Below are 16452 nucleotides of genomic sequence, written 5' to 3' on the forward strand. Positions count from 1 at the left end.
CTTGGAGAGAGGCGTATCAGAGAGACGCTGAAATACTGCATCTTGTGTTATTGGATTTGGAGCCCAGTTTGCTGCAATTTTTTATTTTTATTTTTTTTTCCTCCGAGCATCTGCAAGCTGGGGGATCCAGTCAAGTGAAGCTTCGCCGAGCCAGCACGAGAACCTGTGGCCAGCTGAGGAAAAGAGATTGTTCTGGGGTTTACTTGATAATAAAATTTATAATAAGTGCTTGAAAATAGTACAGAAAAAAAGTAGTACGGTGTGGCGTGCAGCAATGTGCAAAAACTTCCTAATCTGTGAGCTATTATGCTTTGAAGAAAACATTTCAAACAAGGGCTGAAAATAAAACATGGCCCACATTCAAGTGTAAAAGGGAGTCAATAGCTGCGAAGCAATATGCGTTTCTCAATCCCACATGCATATTTTATTTGGCGAACAACAAATGGAAACATCACCGAGAGGTCCAGTGGTAGTCTGCTGGTATCAGTAAGCAAGAACAAACTGAAAATAGAGTCTTAAAAATAAATTCTGATACATTTGGTTGTTGCGTTCTGGTGGCGTCAAATGAGACGTTAAGATTGCTTACATCTATTTCTAACGTGTCTTTCCTGAACGCCGCACTGTTATTTTAGCCTGATTGTCTGGGTACACGATTGATCTTGAGACAAAAAAGTAACAAAGAAGGGAACCTCAAAGAGAACCAGATGTTGAGCACCAACTGAAATACAACAGGAATATCACAGTGATGCCAAAAGTCACATTAAAGTCAGAATCAGCTTCATAAAAGGAATTTAACTCTGGTTTTACATTGGTCTCAGAGAGTGTAGATATAATAGGTGACCACAAGAGGGATATACGGCATAAAAGTAGTGTGGACAAAACTGTCAGACTGTTCACGCCTTCTTTAGGTAGATGTTCATTAGTAGTGAAAACATTCAAGTATAAAAGTATTGCACTTAATCTTGCTTTCGTGGCTGCTATAATGTTCAGTTTGTGTTTCAACACCACCAGAAAGAGGATGATTCAGCTATGTGATCATTCTTCTGTGTCTTGTGGTGCTGTTAAACCGACTTGAACTAAACACAAAAGTGTTCCTGTTGTGTATCTTAGCCTAAAACCTGGTTGTCAATATAATACAAACATGCATCAGTATAACACAGTGCAATTCAGTGGTACTAGAAAAAGATTTAGTGCAGGACTGTTATATTAAAATGCTTTAGTTTTCATTAAAAAGGGTCAAAGGTCCCCTCTGTGTTTATAACAATTCCCATCTTTGTATGTACGCCTCATAATTCACTCTGCTGCAACTGCAAACATCAATGATAGAAAATATCAAGCAGCTCTAATAGAAATCACAATGGAATATCACTAAAAATGGAGCAAATAAAAAGTATTTCATTAATATTTTAGTGATGTTAAATGCCACAAGGCTTTTTGTTTTAAGGCACCTGTTCTTGAGGCTCTCACTCTAACTATTGGCTCCTCTTGTTTCCATTGCTGCCTGCAGCCAAGTTATTCCTCTCACATCCAAAGCATGTGATAGTAGTGACACGCCCCCTAGCGTTTCATGCCCGCCTGGCTGCCGGACTTTGATAACCTTGCTCTGCGTCCGGGAGCATCACTGAAGGAATGTGAACGTGGATTTTGGATGCTCTCCTCTCTGCTGCTAATTGTTGATGCCGCCCCGAGGGTCTCTCGCATGCTGATCAGGGCTCATCCCCGGTCTCGTCTGATCCCCGTCCGCTCGGACCCGCAATGATAAGCGCCGAGAGTGCTTTGGAGAGCGGGGACCAGCCTTGCATCCGGCTGGAGCCCCTGAAGAACACGCACTTACCGGGCAAGGCGACGCCGAGCGGCGGCGTGGAAGGCAGCCCCAAAGTGACGGCCAACGGAGTGCACGACATCGAGGACCGGATTCTGAGGATCACCGGCTACTACGGCTACAACCCGGGATACTCAAGTCACAGAAGTGAGTGAAAAGGTTGGGGAAACAAAAGTGCAATGATGGGGTCATGATTGTTTCATTCATTTGAGATTTTTTTATTAGGACACTGAGGCAGAAAGAGGAAATCATGTATGGAATTTTTTTTACAAGTGCAGAAAGATTCGTTAGCAAATGTGTGCGGAAGAAACCATGCGCGATTCTTCTTCCTATGGAAATTGCTTTTTCATTTGAATTAGGCCACTGCAGAAATCCTCTATTACGAACCCAGCTAACTGGGTTTTAATTATGGCTATTAGGAGGCAGCATGGAGTCAGTCACAGCCAATAGCAGCTGGAGGATGGGAGACACACTGGTTCATCCATCTCTGAGACAGGACCTTATAGTAGAGAGAAAACAGAGATGCAAAACAGATCTGGCACTACAAAGCAATTCCACGCCACACAAGTGCCATGCACACAAATTGTGCCTTTTTCAAATTCAATTCCAAAGTTGATTGTCTGAACACTCCACATGTTGATTATGGATATTTTATTCCAAATATTTAATTAAAACACTAAATCCCCAAAGCCCATCAGCTCGCCCTGTGATGCATGTGAATATTGCCTGCTTTCCTCCCGGCATGCTTGAGGAATCTCGAGCACCTCGAGTCCTACCATATCATTTTCACTTGTCAACGTGGTTTTGATTGGTGGGGGCAAGTGCTGTGAATTCTGCTGACACAGAGACAACGGCCGGGGTTCAGGAGGGAGGGAGCTGATGGTGCACTTTGCCTGGGGAGGATCTTTAAAAAATCTTGCCCTCCAGTCCTGTGCAAGTGTAGCCTGGGAGATTATAACGGGAGGGAAGAAGAATGGTTCCAGGGTAATGAAGTCAGGTGTGCAGAGCAGGGTTTTAAAAAGGCCTGGAGCAGTGGAGCAGAAGCAGGTCCTCAGCTGTTGTGTTACATAACACACATGTCCATTGTTTGGTTATTCTTTGTAGGAATGGACAGACCCTTTTTTTTTTAAAACAAATTACCAACAAACACACAGAGAAAAGAAGTGCATGCTCAACGCCACGACTTAATCTACAGCTAAAATGCAGCACCCTGTAACACAACGCATTACTCTGATTAACCTGCTTAAAGTCCCAAAGGAAATGTGGGCAGATAAGGTCCCATTCAATCAAGAGCAGCTCCAGCTCAGGCTCTTTCAGACGAGTTAAGAGCACCTCTATGGATTTTCAGATGGAGGCCGAGGAAGGGGAAATGAGCGTGTCGCTCATTAACCGCCTCACATTTATCAGGAGTGGCGGTTGCAGTGGATTAACCGTGAATGCAGTCTGACATTTCATTCCAGAAAATATCTGCTCGTCGAGATTCATTCGTTGAAAGGGAAACCTGATTACTTAGGAACACCCAAAACTTTAAGACAATGACCATTTTATGTTAAAAAAAAAAATACAGAACTTTTGGTGAAAATTATGTTTTCTGCTTTTGTCTGATGTGTCTGTTCTCCGTGTGAAGTATAGAAAGCACAAGTTGTGCTCAAACACAGATTGAATTGCTTTTTATTTGTACTTTTTGACAGTTTCAATTGTTTAATTGCAATAGAGTACAACACACACTATCATGGGTCATTGAAATGTGCTTTGAACATGTTTTAATGAACAATTCATCAATTAAGTGAGAAAAAAAACAGAATAATCAATAAAAATAAAAGGTTATTAGTTGCAGTTCAAGTTTCCTGTTTACAGGTGTCCATTGTGTGCCTGAGCAGGGCAAAATGAAAGATGGGCTGTCATCTAAGATATCATCTCAGGCGTAAGGAGCAGGTGCGGGCCGCTGCAGCCGCGCCAAGTTCCCAAAAAGCTACTGTATCTGCGAGCGGAGGCATCATTTGATTTGACAGACTTTTCCCATTACTCTGATAAAATACGCCATCTGCACCCCTGTGTTCCTCCGTCAGCCGAATTCTGCGCCTGCCACAGTCAACAGAAGGTATTCCTCAAGGCAGCGCGCTGCACACACAGCTATTAAAAACGCTGTTGCTGGAGCTGCCACTCCACGTCGGGCCAAATTACTCACGCGCGCTTTCATCCTCCTCTTGAATGTCGTTGTTATCGTGAAAAGGCACTTTCTTCGCTGGTGCCCTTTGCCTGGAAGCATCAGTTTCACTTACTTCGCTTTGTTTACGCTGTGGATTGAGAATAACCTGTCCCTCAAGCTGGTGAGTACAATTTTCCACAAAGGATGAGACAAAGGAGCACGTAAATAGAACAGTAGGCTGATCCTGCCAAGCCTATGGGGTGATGATATATTTAGTAAGATCTTGTTGCCAGTTTGTTATTATTGCCACTAGCCATCTGTGTGTTCAAGATGCCTCTGAGGAGGATTGTGGACTACATTTTGGAGACAAGGTCTAGGCTGCGACACGTACAGTACAGTCATGAACACAATGATTATCTTGCTGTGACGAGACGTGATTGCCAGAAAGTAAAATGTTGATAAAAACATGGAATGAACTCGAGAGAAAAGTTTAAACTGAGTTGACTTTAAATCAGAAAGTAAGCGGCAGCACACTTTGCCAGCACCAACAACGCGGCAAATGCTTTCTCAGCATCTCCTGAATAACGCCACTGAACCTTGTTTTAAATGGCTAATTTAAAGTAACTCCCCGCTGGGTAAGCAGGTGCAATGCAGGAGAAACGACCCTGTGATGTTCAGCGAAAATCAAAGCGAGACAGCAGCACGCTCAGGCACTCGGAAGAAAACTGTGAAGGAAGAACAGGAAAGGCAGCAACTTATCGCCATGCTACGCGTTTTTACACCGTCCACAAACATAAACAAACCAAAGGAGATGTTTTGATTGCATACATTCTTGTGCTTTTACCTGTACAGGTAACTCACACTACCAGTTTTGAAACTGTACAGAAAGAGCATCTGTAGATAGTGAATCATCCTTTTCTTCCTCAATGATTCTGTACGTGCGTACTTATTTTGGACCGTCCCATTCCCATGCCTGCTCACTCTGAGCTATTTATAATCCGCACCAACGAATGGGATGTGAGCTTTGCTTGAATGACTCCTTGAGTGCTGTAAGCCTTACGTGCTCCTGGGAGCAGTGGAAACATCCTGCAAGTAATAGATGGAGTATTTCTCCACAGAAGTGCAGAACGGCTGACCTGTGCTCAACAGCCACAGCACAGCTGGTCAGAGGTTGTAGTACACATTGTACTGCATGGCAGGTGATTCATTGTTTTGGTGCGCACCAGCAATTAAAGGTAGAGCAGTTTGTCCTGCGAGGAACTTGCACTAATTTAAATGTAATTTCTCAAAGCCTTTAGCGGGGTTAGCAGCTTAATACTGCCCTCTTGTGGTTTCTAAATCTAATAGCAACAATACTCACCAATGAAATGCCAAACAGTGGTGTCATATTGGAGCTATTTTTCTCAGTGTTTTAATTGAATGGGAGTCTTTGGGATTATTTGTATGTGAAACGTGTGTGTAAGTGTGCATGAATGTATTGCAATGGCACTATTGAGCTCTGCATGCAGTTAAGAAACAATAACTAAACCATTGAGCTTTAATACACCAACAAGGAAATAGTATTTAATAAGGGTCAGCCATGTGATGACTGAGTTGCTCTTAGTGAAGTCAGTATTAGTGTCGTGAACAATCAGGCGTATCAGATTGGTGTACTTCTGTTTTAAGAGAATATTTTTTTTCCATAAATTTTAAGATATTAAAAAAAATATTAAAAAAAATATTGGACACAATACATCACAATCATTTCTACCTATATCAAACTGCAAATACCACCGCACTTGAATTAATGTTTGATGGACTGGAAAGAATGACTTTTTAAAAGATACCTCTTTATTTTGTGCAACAGTTCAGTCCATTAACTGTATAGTATTGAAGGCTGACAAGCACTTAAATAAAATCCTTGACATTTAAATTTGGTGCCCATTTAACATTTATTCTGTATTCAGTCACGCTCACCACTAGGTGTCCTCCTCTTTCAATGTTCTCGGTGCTTTGCTTGAAATGAGTTGGTTTGAGGTTCCAGTAACACGCCAGACAGCCAGAAATTTGATGAAAGATTTTGTCCAGACCTCATTTTAGTTCAAATCAGCGTCGTGCTTTGCTCATGTTTACTCCCGGTCCTTGTCGAGACGCGATGAGTAACAGAGAGGTGCTAAAGACAAAGAGCCTTCTACTACAAACTGAGGAGTGTTGGTTGATCTAAATGACAAAAGAGCCTGAATGGGTCGAGTGCGTCAGTGTGCACAAGAGAACCGCTGTTGCTATGGTGGTAAAGAGCGAGGATGCTGAGCTATATTGTGTTTGATCTGAAATGCGTGCAGAACATGTTGTTATATACGCTCAGTTTGCAGTTTTCACCTAGAGGTGTGACTTATTATACTTAAGTTGGAGATGAAACTGTTCAACTATATGGTTATTTAGGAGGTGGAGCTAATCTGTGGCTTTGAACTAATGCAAAAGGCAGAAAATAAAAACACAATCTGCTCATTGGAACCGACCCTGTAATGTTTAAAAACAAACATTAGATGTCGACAGAACTGAACGGAACAGAGAGAGAAATAATCTCCTCAAAACTTGAAGCCTTGGTCTAATATTTGAGATTGAACTGCGGCCCCATGTGGAGCCCGTACTCCAGGTATTTCTCTTAATCTGATAGTGATTAGCTTCCCGCGTTCTGCTGACTGGATGGTTTTTCTGTCCCCTCCTTGTCTAACTGTCGGCTCCTCTCACCAGCAGAGCTATTTTTACGTTAACCCTGCTTGTCTCAGGCGGGTTCCGTAACCCCAGCTTATCCCGCGCTTACACCTGACCGAACATTATTCGCAGTGGTTCTTTCACTTCTGTTTTAGAAAAGCTGGAAAAACTTTACATCATTTACTGTATAAACAAGACTTAATTGTCTCTGCACTGAACTAATCTCTCTCTCTCTGCCACTCCCTAGTAAAATGTCATGATATACCGTAGATCTATACTGGGAAGGGCATATAAGTAGATACATGCATATGCGTAATTGCATCTTAATTTGTCAGTACGTGGTTACATGTTATCTTAAGGCATCTATACAGCATTTACATTTCTCTTAAGTAGGTTCTCTCTAGGTTCTTTCTCTCATGTTCTTGCCGAGTCTGTTACAAAAACCAAAGTTAAGGTAGCTCTGTCATCTCACTACTTCACCTTACCATTCTTCCTTACTTTTGTTATCGATAACATATGAGTAATCAGCGCTTTGAGTGACCACAGAGGATAAGTAAGCATGCAGCAGGGCAGAGAACTGTGTTCTCAAAGTGACTCCCCAGAATTAGCCTGCATTCGAACAAATATAGGCCCATTACCTTTGTTCTGCTGGAACGTGGCCCTATTTTTTTTTCCCTTTGTGCCTTTTTTTTTTTTTCTCCCGCAGCCTGAAAGATGCTCTGACGAGTGTTCAGATCTGCTATGCTCTTTGTAGCTTTACCAGAACTTTGGCTGCTGAGCTGCTGAAAAGTAGAGACAGCCAAGAAGAGGAGGGGCTCGCAGTGACGCTGATACAATAACAAAAAATCCCCAGACTGCAAAAAACAGCACTCATTTTCTATCGTTCAGGTCACAGCACCGCCACTGTCCCTGCTTGACTGGTATACATTTTACTGATGAGCGATGCATAGTTTAGACTTTGTTGAGGATCCATTACCAGGTCATATGGCCTGGTGTATGCATGCGCTAGGTATTGATACATTGTTGATGCGGAGGCCCAAGTCCATTAAATCTTCAGATGAAACCACAACTCCAGATAGAATGTCTGGAGGGTTTTCCTTGAAATGGAAAACTCCTGACCACAGTCCTAAGGCTGACTCACTTCATCACACAGACTGACCGCCTCCCCTTGAATACACATCACCAGTCGGTGGGTTTCCCTTCAACGGCATCTCAGTGTTAATATTTCATGTAATAATATTCCATTCACATTAAAGAACCTGTAGAAGTATCTACTTAGATGAAAGTAAAGACCAGTCAAAACTACTTACAGTAAGTAATGACATATATTCCACCAGAAAGCAGAGGCTCTTCAGCCAAAACTCAATAATGAGTTCCTATAAATAGACTGTTTGTGATTTAAAGTTGTAAACACTACGAACACAGATTTGATACCTTAAATGTTTTTTTGTTTGTTTGTGTTAAATGCAAAGATTTCCCCTCCATGTGTGTATATACCACATATACCACATAGGGTTGCATTTAATAGTGCTGTGTAGACATGACAGTGTTGTGAGCACTGTGTGGGTAGAGAGATGTTTTTTTTTTTTTTTTTGCCTTTTTCGTTCATGTGCTGGAGGCCACAAGAAAAAGCTCTGCTAATAATCTGACTCTCAAGGAGTAGTCAAGAGCAGGAGATGTGCCAAGACAGGAGAGAGTCATTGGAAGACAAAGGACAAGAGTATACAGAAAGAGACAGGAAGGAACGGAGTGAGTGAGGGGAGCCTGGTCAGGTAGAAAGGGGAGGAGAGGAGGAAAGGATGAAAGGAGGGGGCACAGCTAACACAGCATAATTAGCCCGGGCTGCTTGGTTACCTTCCAAACAAAGCTGCTGATTTGTGGAGCAAGGGAAGAGGAGGGGAAATGTGAGTGAGACAGAGAAAGGACAGAGGAGGGGGGAGGATAGAAAGAGATGAGGGGAGTGATTGCACCATGCCACACACACTTGAAGCTCAGTCTCCCTTGGAGACAGTGGCAGCGCTGGATCAAGGCATGACAGTGCAACAGTAGAGTCTCCACTTCGCTGCACTTCCACTGAGCTATCTCCACTGAGCTGTGTCACTATCCAGACAGAAACAGGGAGCGAGCACCAGTTAACAGAGAGAGCGCCGGGCTGGAGAGGAACAGCGAGTCCGGACTGGAGTGCCGGGAAGAAGACAGAAGAGTTGACAGAGATCTGGGAGGAGGCGGGGGTGGTGGGGCGGTCGAGAGCGTGAAGTATAAGCGGAGGAGTCAGGAGCCTGAGGATGCACGGAGCTAGCGGGAGGAGCTGCTGAGCGTGCAGCATCCCAGGCACACTACTAGACTCACATTCAAATACACACACCTTCCAGGGGAGGACAGTGTGTGGGGCCCCCAGTGGAGAATGAAGAAGCACTCAGCCCGAGTGGCTCCTCTCAGCTCCTACAGCACTCAGGTCCTGACCTGCCCCAACTCTGAAGGTAAACTGAAAGAACCCTAAAGGCTGTAAATATTAAACTGTGTATACATTATGTGAACGTTAGTCAGGAATTTAAATGTTGGCAGAAATGTTAATGTTTAAAACTATAAAGTGCTTTTACTTGTGTGGCTGCATATTGTTTCCATTACACATCATGTAAGTGTCGTGATATGAAACACAAAGAGTGCGATGTACTAAGTCTTAAGTCTATGCTACATTTACTTGGAACATGTGAAGCATGTCAATGTCAACCAAAGACTTCGAATCAGCTGTGTGACAGATTTACTGGATGTTCAGTCTCCTGCCCATAATGTTGAGAAGCTGCATTGAGAGGAAGTGGGAGAGAAGCAGCATATGTTCGGTTGTTTTTGGGTGCCCCAGCACTCATGTAAAAAATAACAAACAGGCCCATGTCAGCTGCTTTCACATCTGGTAAGGCAGCTTGCTCTCATCTGACTGAACGTCTCCACTCTCAAAAAAGCCACCTTCACCTTTAACTTATGTAACAGAGATCGTTGAGCGATACCCTTCATTTCCATCGCCATGCCTCCTCTCCTGACCTGATTTGGATTAAGACTTAAAAAAATGTGTAGTATGGTTACCACTGTAGGCACTAAAGTGAGCTTCTTACTGGTTTCAACAGAGCTCCATCAATCAGTGTCTGTGGCATACAGCATCAGCCATGGGGATTAAACACAGAATGGATTGAAATGTGAGGTTGGAGCATCACACTGCGTCACAGAGAGTGGATAACCTCTGTAATGAACAGCACTGTGTTTTATCTAATGAAAATTAACACTTACCCAGTATCCTGTCAGGGCATTCTCCTTGGACAGAGGTAGAACAGAGCCTGTCTCCATTTCAAATAAGCAGATATTTCAGCCCTCTTGTTAACATTTGGCTGTATATTTAGAGAGTCTGTATTTTAATCTTCTTGCTACAGGGGTTGTACTATCCAGTCGACTAGTCGATTTTACTGCTGCGCCACGACGCTTTAAGCAGGAATTCGACTAGTCGACAATGACGTGACGATAACAACACAGGTGCCTCCTAGAAGACAGGTGAGGAGCAACAGTTCGTTAAGTGCATGGAAATATTTCACTAGGGATGAAGCCCATTCTACCATGACATGCAGAATATGTATTGTTCTGAAATACAACACATACACACACACATGCACTACAGCAATACACACTCATGTGAAAAGGCATCCGTTAAATCTTCACCATACTTCAACAAACGCCCTGCAGTGAGAGAGAAATTTGCAAATCCACAAATTGTTGGTGAATTTAATTTTCTAAAGTTCTTAGATCTTTAGCGGCTATACACGGAAAAGGTTAATTTTTAATCACAGCTATATTATTGTACTTACAACAGTACTATTAGATATTAATAATAGACTATGCATATGTTCAGTGCTCAGTATTGATAAGCTTGTGTGTTTGTGATCCGCTCTGTTGTGTTCCATCAGTTGACGTTGTTGCTGTGTTGTAGAGCATGTCTTTTTGTCCTTGATGTCAGTTAATGCATCATGCGAGAGACGGAAGTTGCGGCAGAGCTGAGAGTTTGTCGACGTGGTCTGCGGCTGGCCGTAGTGTTCAAGCTTCGATTACCTTCCAGAAAAGCCTCCTTAGCCTCTTTCCTTTACTTTCTACTGGAAATATAACCTCATAGACTACTTGACGTCGACTCAGCTTTCACCACATATTCTTCAACTTCAAAAGATCGGAAGTCGTTCAACCCCTACTATACAATCACATTTGGAACCTGCCAAAATGGATCATCATTATGTAAAACCACCAAGGCTCGCAAGATTAAAACACCAAATTATTTGTGACATTTGGTGCTCAGTTAAAAAGTTAGACTGCTACCATTGAGTTTGAGCTGTTACAATTAGCTACACTTACTCTGAGTCTCAAATTTAACCTCAAATAGTACTTTTCTGCTTTGGTGAAGCATTTTGTGTAATACTGTGCAGTCAGCCGGTGTATGGCAGTGATCCCTCTTTCTTTTGAAACTTTTTAGCACCAATATAAGTCAGCAATAACACGGTCTGTTTTGGCCACGAGAGCTAGTTTTATGAGGTAGGGGAATAGTAGAGTTATTATATTACCGTATCTTGGCAGCAGATCAGCCTGTAGTGGCTTTTTACTTTATCACAGAGGAGCTCACATGCAAAACTAAAAGCCTCAGGTTTTGTCAGACCTGTGAAACCCAAACCGATGAAGAAAAGGAAACATAAAGGAGCAAATAAAGAGCTGCATATCTCTCGCAGAAATATCAGATCTCAGTTTTCCAGCTTACCTCCAACCAGGGTCATTACGCTGATTAAGAATCCTTGCTGGTACAGACTGTAATTAGACCAAATCCCTCTGTGATCTCGGAGAAACTGTATCACGTTGAACATTTTGTTCCCACCTCATACTGTAGATCTGCACAGAGTAAGGTAAAAATGTTCGACATGAGGGTTTTATCTTTGTGCTTCTTGAAGGCATGTTTACAGTCTGTCATCAACTGAAGTGGACTCAAAAAGTCTGAGTGTGTCAGAAGAAGTCACGGTTATATTCTCTGGATGCTAATGGTTTCCCTTGTCACCCATAGTTTGAAGGTTGTCGATAACTGCACTGTAAGTGGTTATTTTCATTTCTGCAATGTGGACCATATAATTATATTACATCAGTTACAGACACCAAATTTCTGTACACATTTAGCTGTAATTTTACCGAAAGCCTTGGGACTTTTTTTTTTTTTTCAGATCTAAATACTTTGTCCATCACTGCACTGATGTGGCTTTCATCTGTGACTTTGTAATATCTTGGGTACAGTTACAGCATCACTTACATCACTTAACTTAGTGCCAGCAATGATCTCATGCATTCATTCAAGCTTATAAAGTTAGTTTGGCAATACTTTGTTCCGAGTTCTTTTATTGATAAATTAAGTTACTTTCGCCTTCATACGAGTAGCTTCAGTTCTAAAAGATGAGTGGTGAAGAGTTTATCTGTTCACTTGTGCTTACAAGTTTGGTGCCTTTTTCCTCTCCTTGTGTCTAATAAACTGGGAGGACACACATATCTGGCCACACTGAATACACACTCTTATCAGTTATCGGTTCTTTTGCTACATCCACTTTCTGAATACATGTCAGTGATTACACTCTCAAAATCATACTGCTAATGTCTCCGAGCACATAACAAAAAAATACTATTAGATGCACTAATGGTGTTACTGCAGAGGAGAGACTCTACTGCTGCAAGTTTTAGTGTTCTCCAGTGTCTATAGCCATGGTGGAAATGCCAGAGCTTAACGTGCTGATTTAGCAAAGAGAGCTTGGGCAGCACCGGGCACATGTCATCTTTTATTCCTGCCCTGGTGTAAATTGATCACACTCTTGAAAGGTAAAGAACGCATCTGAGCTCTTTCCGGAAATGCTTCCACACCCACAGCACTTCACATATTATACAGCACAGTTAAAGCCCAGAAGCCACTTACTCCTGCAGTCCATTAGGGCACCGAGCCAGATATCCCGTGCGTCACCGGGATAAGATTAAAATAAATCTTTCAACGTGTTTATTTGGTGTTGGCTTTTTGCTCTATAAGATTCTCATTCACGCGTTTCTGTGTGTGGTGCGACTTCCAAGGTTGACATGACTTTCTCGTGGAATGTCATGTGGTTAGGTTTACTCTTGCTTTCTGGGCGTCAGGTTTCTGTGCACACCTGAATACAACGGCTGTACAGTAGATGCTGCATCATGAGGTGGCAAAGCTATTTGTGACATGCGCAGCCACCATGCTAACCCGACACATTTTCAACAAAGCCCCGGCTCGTGTGTTAGTGCCTTTGCAGCAAGAAATGCTAACTGAGGTAGTGATCACTGAGGACAAGTGATCAATGAATGCAGGATCCAAGCCAGGGAGCCATACTGTGGGCAATATAGTGTAGCACGTGCTAAGTTTAGACATTAGATTTTATAAAGGAGCTCGCCTCTGTGAGAACTTTCCAGGTAAAACATATTTGGACAAAGGATTTTCTTTGATTTGTCTCTTCTCTTCTTATCTGTCAGCAGGAGAGGATGGTTCAGAGTCACATGCCGAGACACCTGGCAGTGAGACCAGCGGAGACAGCCAGTCCTACCATAAGTGCACCAACACTGTTCTGAAGGTGCTGGGTGGTCTGCTAATGGTGCTGTGCGTTTCCTCCTCCTGGGTGGGCACGACTCAAGTGGTGAAGCTGACCTTCCAGTCATTCTCCTGTCCCTTCTTCATCTCCTGGTTCAGCAGCAACTGGAACATCCTCTTCTTCCCTATTTACTACTCGGGACATGTAGTTACCACACGGGACAAGCAGACACCCATACAGAAGTTCAGGTAAACTTCATAAAAAACAGAATAGGATTTTATAAATTGCGTGTGCTTGTTAAAATAATTTATCACTGTGATGCATAAGGGCTCCGTTAAAGGCCTCTGAAAGCTTTGCTGCTTTACATTTAGCTGCAACACATTCTAAATTACCGACTAAGAAGTAAAGAAGGCTGAGACAACTTTTTTTCCTGCTGTGTTTCTCTTTAACAGGGAGTGCAGCAGGCTCTTCGGGGAGGATGGGATGACTCTGAAGCTTTTCGTAAAGAGGACAGCACCCTTCTCAATCCTGTGGACACTCACCAACTACCTGTACCTCTTAGCCTTGAAGAAACTGACCGCCACTGATGTCTCTGCCCTCTACTGCTGCCACAAGGCCTTCGTCTTTCTCCTGTCGTGGATTGTCCTCAAGGATCGCTTCATGGGTGTTCGGGTCTGTATGAAAAAAAAAAAAAGTAATTTCTAGTACTCATTCACCTGTTTCCAGTGTTACAGATGGCTCTGAATCTCTATCTGCAGATTGTGGCGGCCATAATGGCCATCACAGGTATCGTCATGATGGCCTACGCTGATGGTTTCCATGGTGATTCCTTTGTGGGTGTGGCATTGGCTGTGGGGTCAGCCTCAACTTCAGCTCTCTATAAGGTCAGACATAAACTTTCTGTGATGGTCCGCAAAGAATTGAAATACTCACATTAACTGCAAGTTTGTTATCATTTCCTCACAACCCAGGTGCTGTTCAAGATGTTCCTTGGCAGCGCCAACCTTGGAGAAGTGGCTCATTTTCTTTCCACCATGGGTTTTTTCAACCTTATCTTCATCTCCTGCGTGCCCCTCATCCTGTACTTCACTAAAGTAGAGCACTGGGGGTCTCTGTCCTCACTGCCCTGGGGATACATGTGCGGACTGGCAGGACTGTGGCTGGGTAAGACTGAATGCACATCCTCATCAAGAGTGAGAAACATGTGTTTCAACAAAGGAAGCCTTTTGAATGCATTTTAAGACTGCATCTATTCATTTCCATTCCTGTTTAATAAATCATTAGATCTACAACATGTCATGAAATAATCACAAATCCAAATCTTTAGCTGACCTTCTGCTCCAGGTATTTGCTTAATTAATTGTTGCAGCTTTAATCCACTTGGAATTTACAACTTTTCCACATCTTCTACAGTGTTCAACATCTTGGTCCATGTTGGAGTGGTGCTCACTTACCCCATTCTCATCTCCATAGGGACACTGCTCAGTGTGCCAGGCAATGCAGGTGAGGTTTTTTTTTTTTAAAGAAGTGATTCCAACTGACTAATTTTCAATCCCTGACTACATAAATGACCACACATAATGTGGTTTTGTACTGAGAGGTCAGCACTTAGGGCCACTGTGGCAAACAGATTACGCAGCAAGTCTGCCCCTTTCATCCGGGAAACCCAATCATCAGCGTGCCTCGACAGACCCTGCAACTATCCTCTCGCTGAGGGAGGATCAGGTTGCCAAGGCGACACTAAATGCCTGCAGACGAGTTGTTTTCTTTAACAACGATGGACTGTATGAAGGTCAGTGGGTTACGCCAACTCGTCCCAGAGCTCCAAACCGCAAAGACACAGAGGATCAAGTGGATCACTTGTGCTGATTATAAGCCGCATTTGCTACGCTCATCCTCTACAGCCGCAGTGTCCTGTGGTTTATCTTACTTTATGTAATTAATCTCCATTTGTTTTTGTTTCTCCCCCCGTCCTCATTCCCCAACCTGCTCTCTGGCTCCCTCTTTTGTTTCCTGTCTTTCTCTTTCCCGCTGTAGCCGTAGATGTTTTGAAACATGAGGTGATCTTCAGCGTGGTGCGCCTGGCAGCCACCTGCATCATCTGCCTGGGCTTCCTCCTCCTGCTGCTGCCTGAGGAGTGGGACTCAGTCACGCTGCGCTTCCTGACCACCATTGCAGACAAGAAGTCCGAGGAACACGGCGAGGAGCTCACGGAGTCCAGCGTCCACACTCGAAGCCGCAGTCGAGCAAATGGCACGGTCTCCATTCCCTTGGCGTGACACGGATCTGATGTTGCCTGCTCGTGTTCCTCAAACGCCCACCCATCCGGTAGTGGAATGTTCTGTCCAAATGGACTCTCTCACCGGGAAGACAGGAAGTATTGTCTCGAACTTCACTCTGGAGATGTACCTCAGTCTATGTCACGTAACAACAACACGAAGGGGACATTTTTGGATCATGCAAACTAAAATAGCTGAAAGTGTTATTTACTTTCTTGAAATACTTGCCACGCCGTCCCTCGCACAGACCCAAGCTAAGAGCTGACTGACTTCCCCTGATGTGCTCTGCGGACTGTATTCTGTGAATATAAATATTGGCAGGGCCAGTTTGGCTCAATCTTATATGTATTTATGATATTTATTTAGAACTGTATCAATAAGAGTATTAATTTTAAGTCTTACTGAATAGTATTATATACAAGAATGGCAATTATACTATGCGTAATGTACAGGCCCTTTTGATTTTATAATAAAAGACTTAAAACCCTCAAAAATGCAGTGGCTCCCTAGTCTCAAGGCCATGTGTATGTGATCTTTCAGATTTTTCAGCCGTATCTTTGTCGCCTGCATCGGAATTAACAAGGATACATCAATTTCCAGGTCATACAAAGTGTAAAAGAACATCATTGTCTTGCATTGATCTGCAACAAGTATAAGCTAATTAACTGTGCAGCATGAGATCCTGCATGTACATTAACTTACTAACAAGATGATCCATTTGATAATTAAACATAGGAAAATAATCCAGAAATGCAATGAGTAGGATATATGGTTACATTTTATAGATAAAAGACACATTATATTGTATACATAAACCCTTAAAAGATATATAAAGTTTATGTTGTATGGTCAGAATTAAAAGCATCTGGTCTGAACTTTTATGACTGATATTTTAACTAAACGTATTTA

The 16452-nt window shown here is 42.9% G+C and overlaps 1 protein-coding gene across 4 annotated transcripts; it reads left to right on the forward strand.

Annotated features, from left to right (window-relative positions):
• Positions 1-1587: 1587 nt before the first annotated feature.
• Positions 1588-16355, forward strand: slc35f4 (solute carrier family 35 member F4). Of its 4 annotated transcripts, none has more exons than XM_047611242.1 (7): positions 1588-1969; positions 13209-13512; positions 13717-13936; positions 14023-14148; positions 14236-14428; positions 14678-14767; positions 15302-16355. In XM_047611242.1, exons 1-7 carry the CDS (start codon positions 1756-1758, stop codon positions 15541-15543), a joined length of 1389 nt encoding a protein of 462 aa, XP_047467198.1. In that variant the 5' UTR covers positions 1588-1755; the 3' UTR covers positions 15544-16355. The 4 variants fall into 4 exon arrangements, with proteins under 4 accessions (XP_047467198.1, XP_047467199.1, XP_047467201.1 ...); XM_047611243.1 differs by having other exon boundaries at positions 13212-13512; XM_047611245.1 differs by lacking the exon at positions 1588-1969 and adding an exon at positions 8661-9145.
• The last annotated feature ends 97 nt before the right edge of the window (positions 16356-16452 follow it).

The sequence above is a fragment of the Mugil cephalus genome, chromosome 17, assembly GCF_022458985.1.
Source record: "Mugil cephalus isolate CIBA_MC_2020 chromosome 17, CIBA_Mcephalus_1.1, whole genome shotgun sequence".
In the NCBI taxonomy this organism is placed as follows: domain Eukaryota; kingdom Metazoa; phylum Chordata; class Actinopteri; order Mugiliformes; family Mugilidae; genus Mugil; species Mugil cephalus.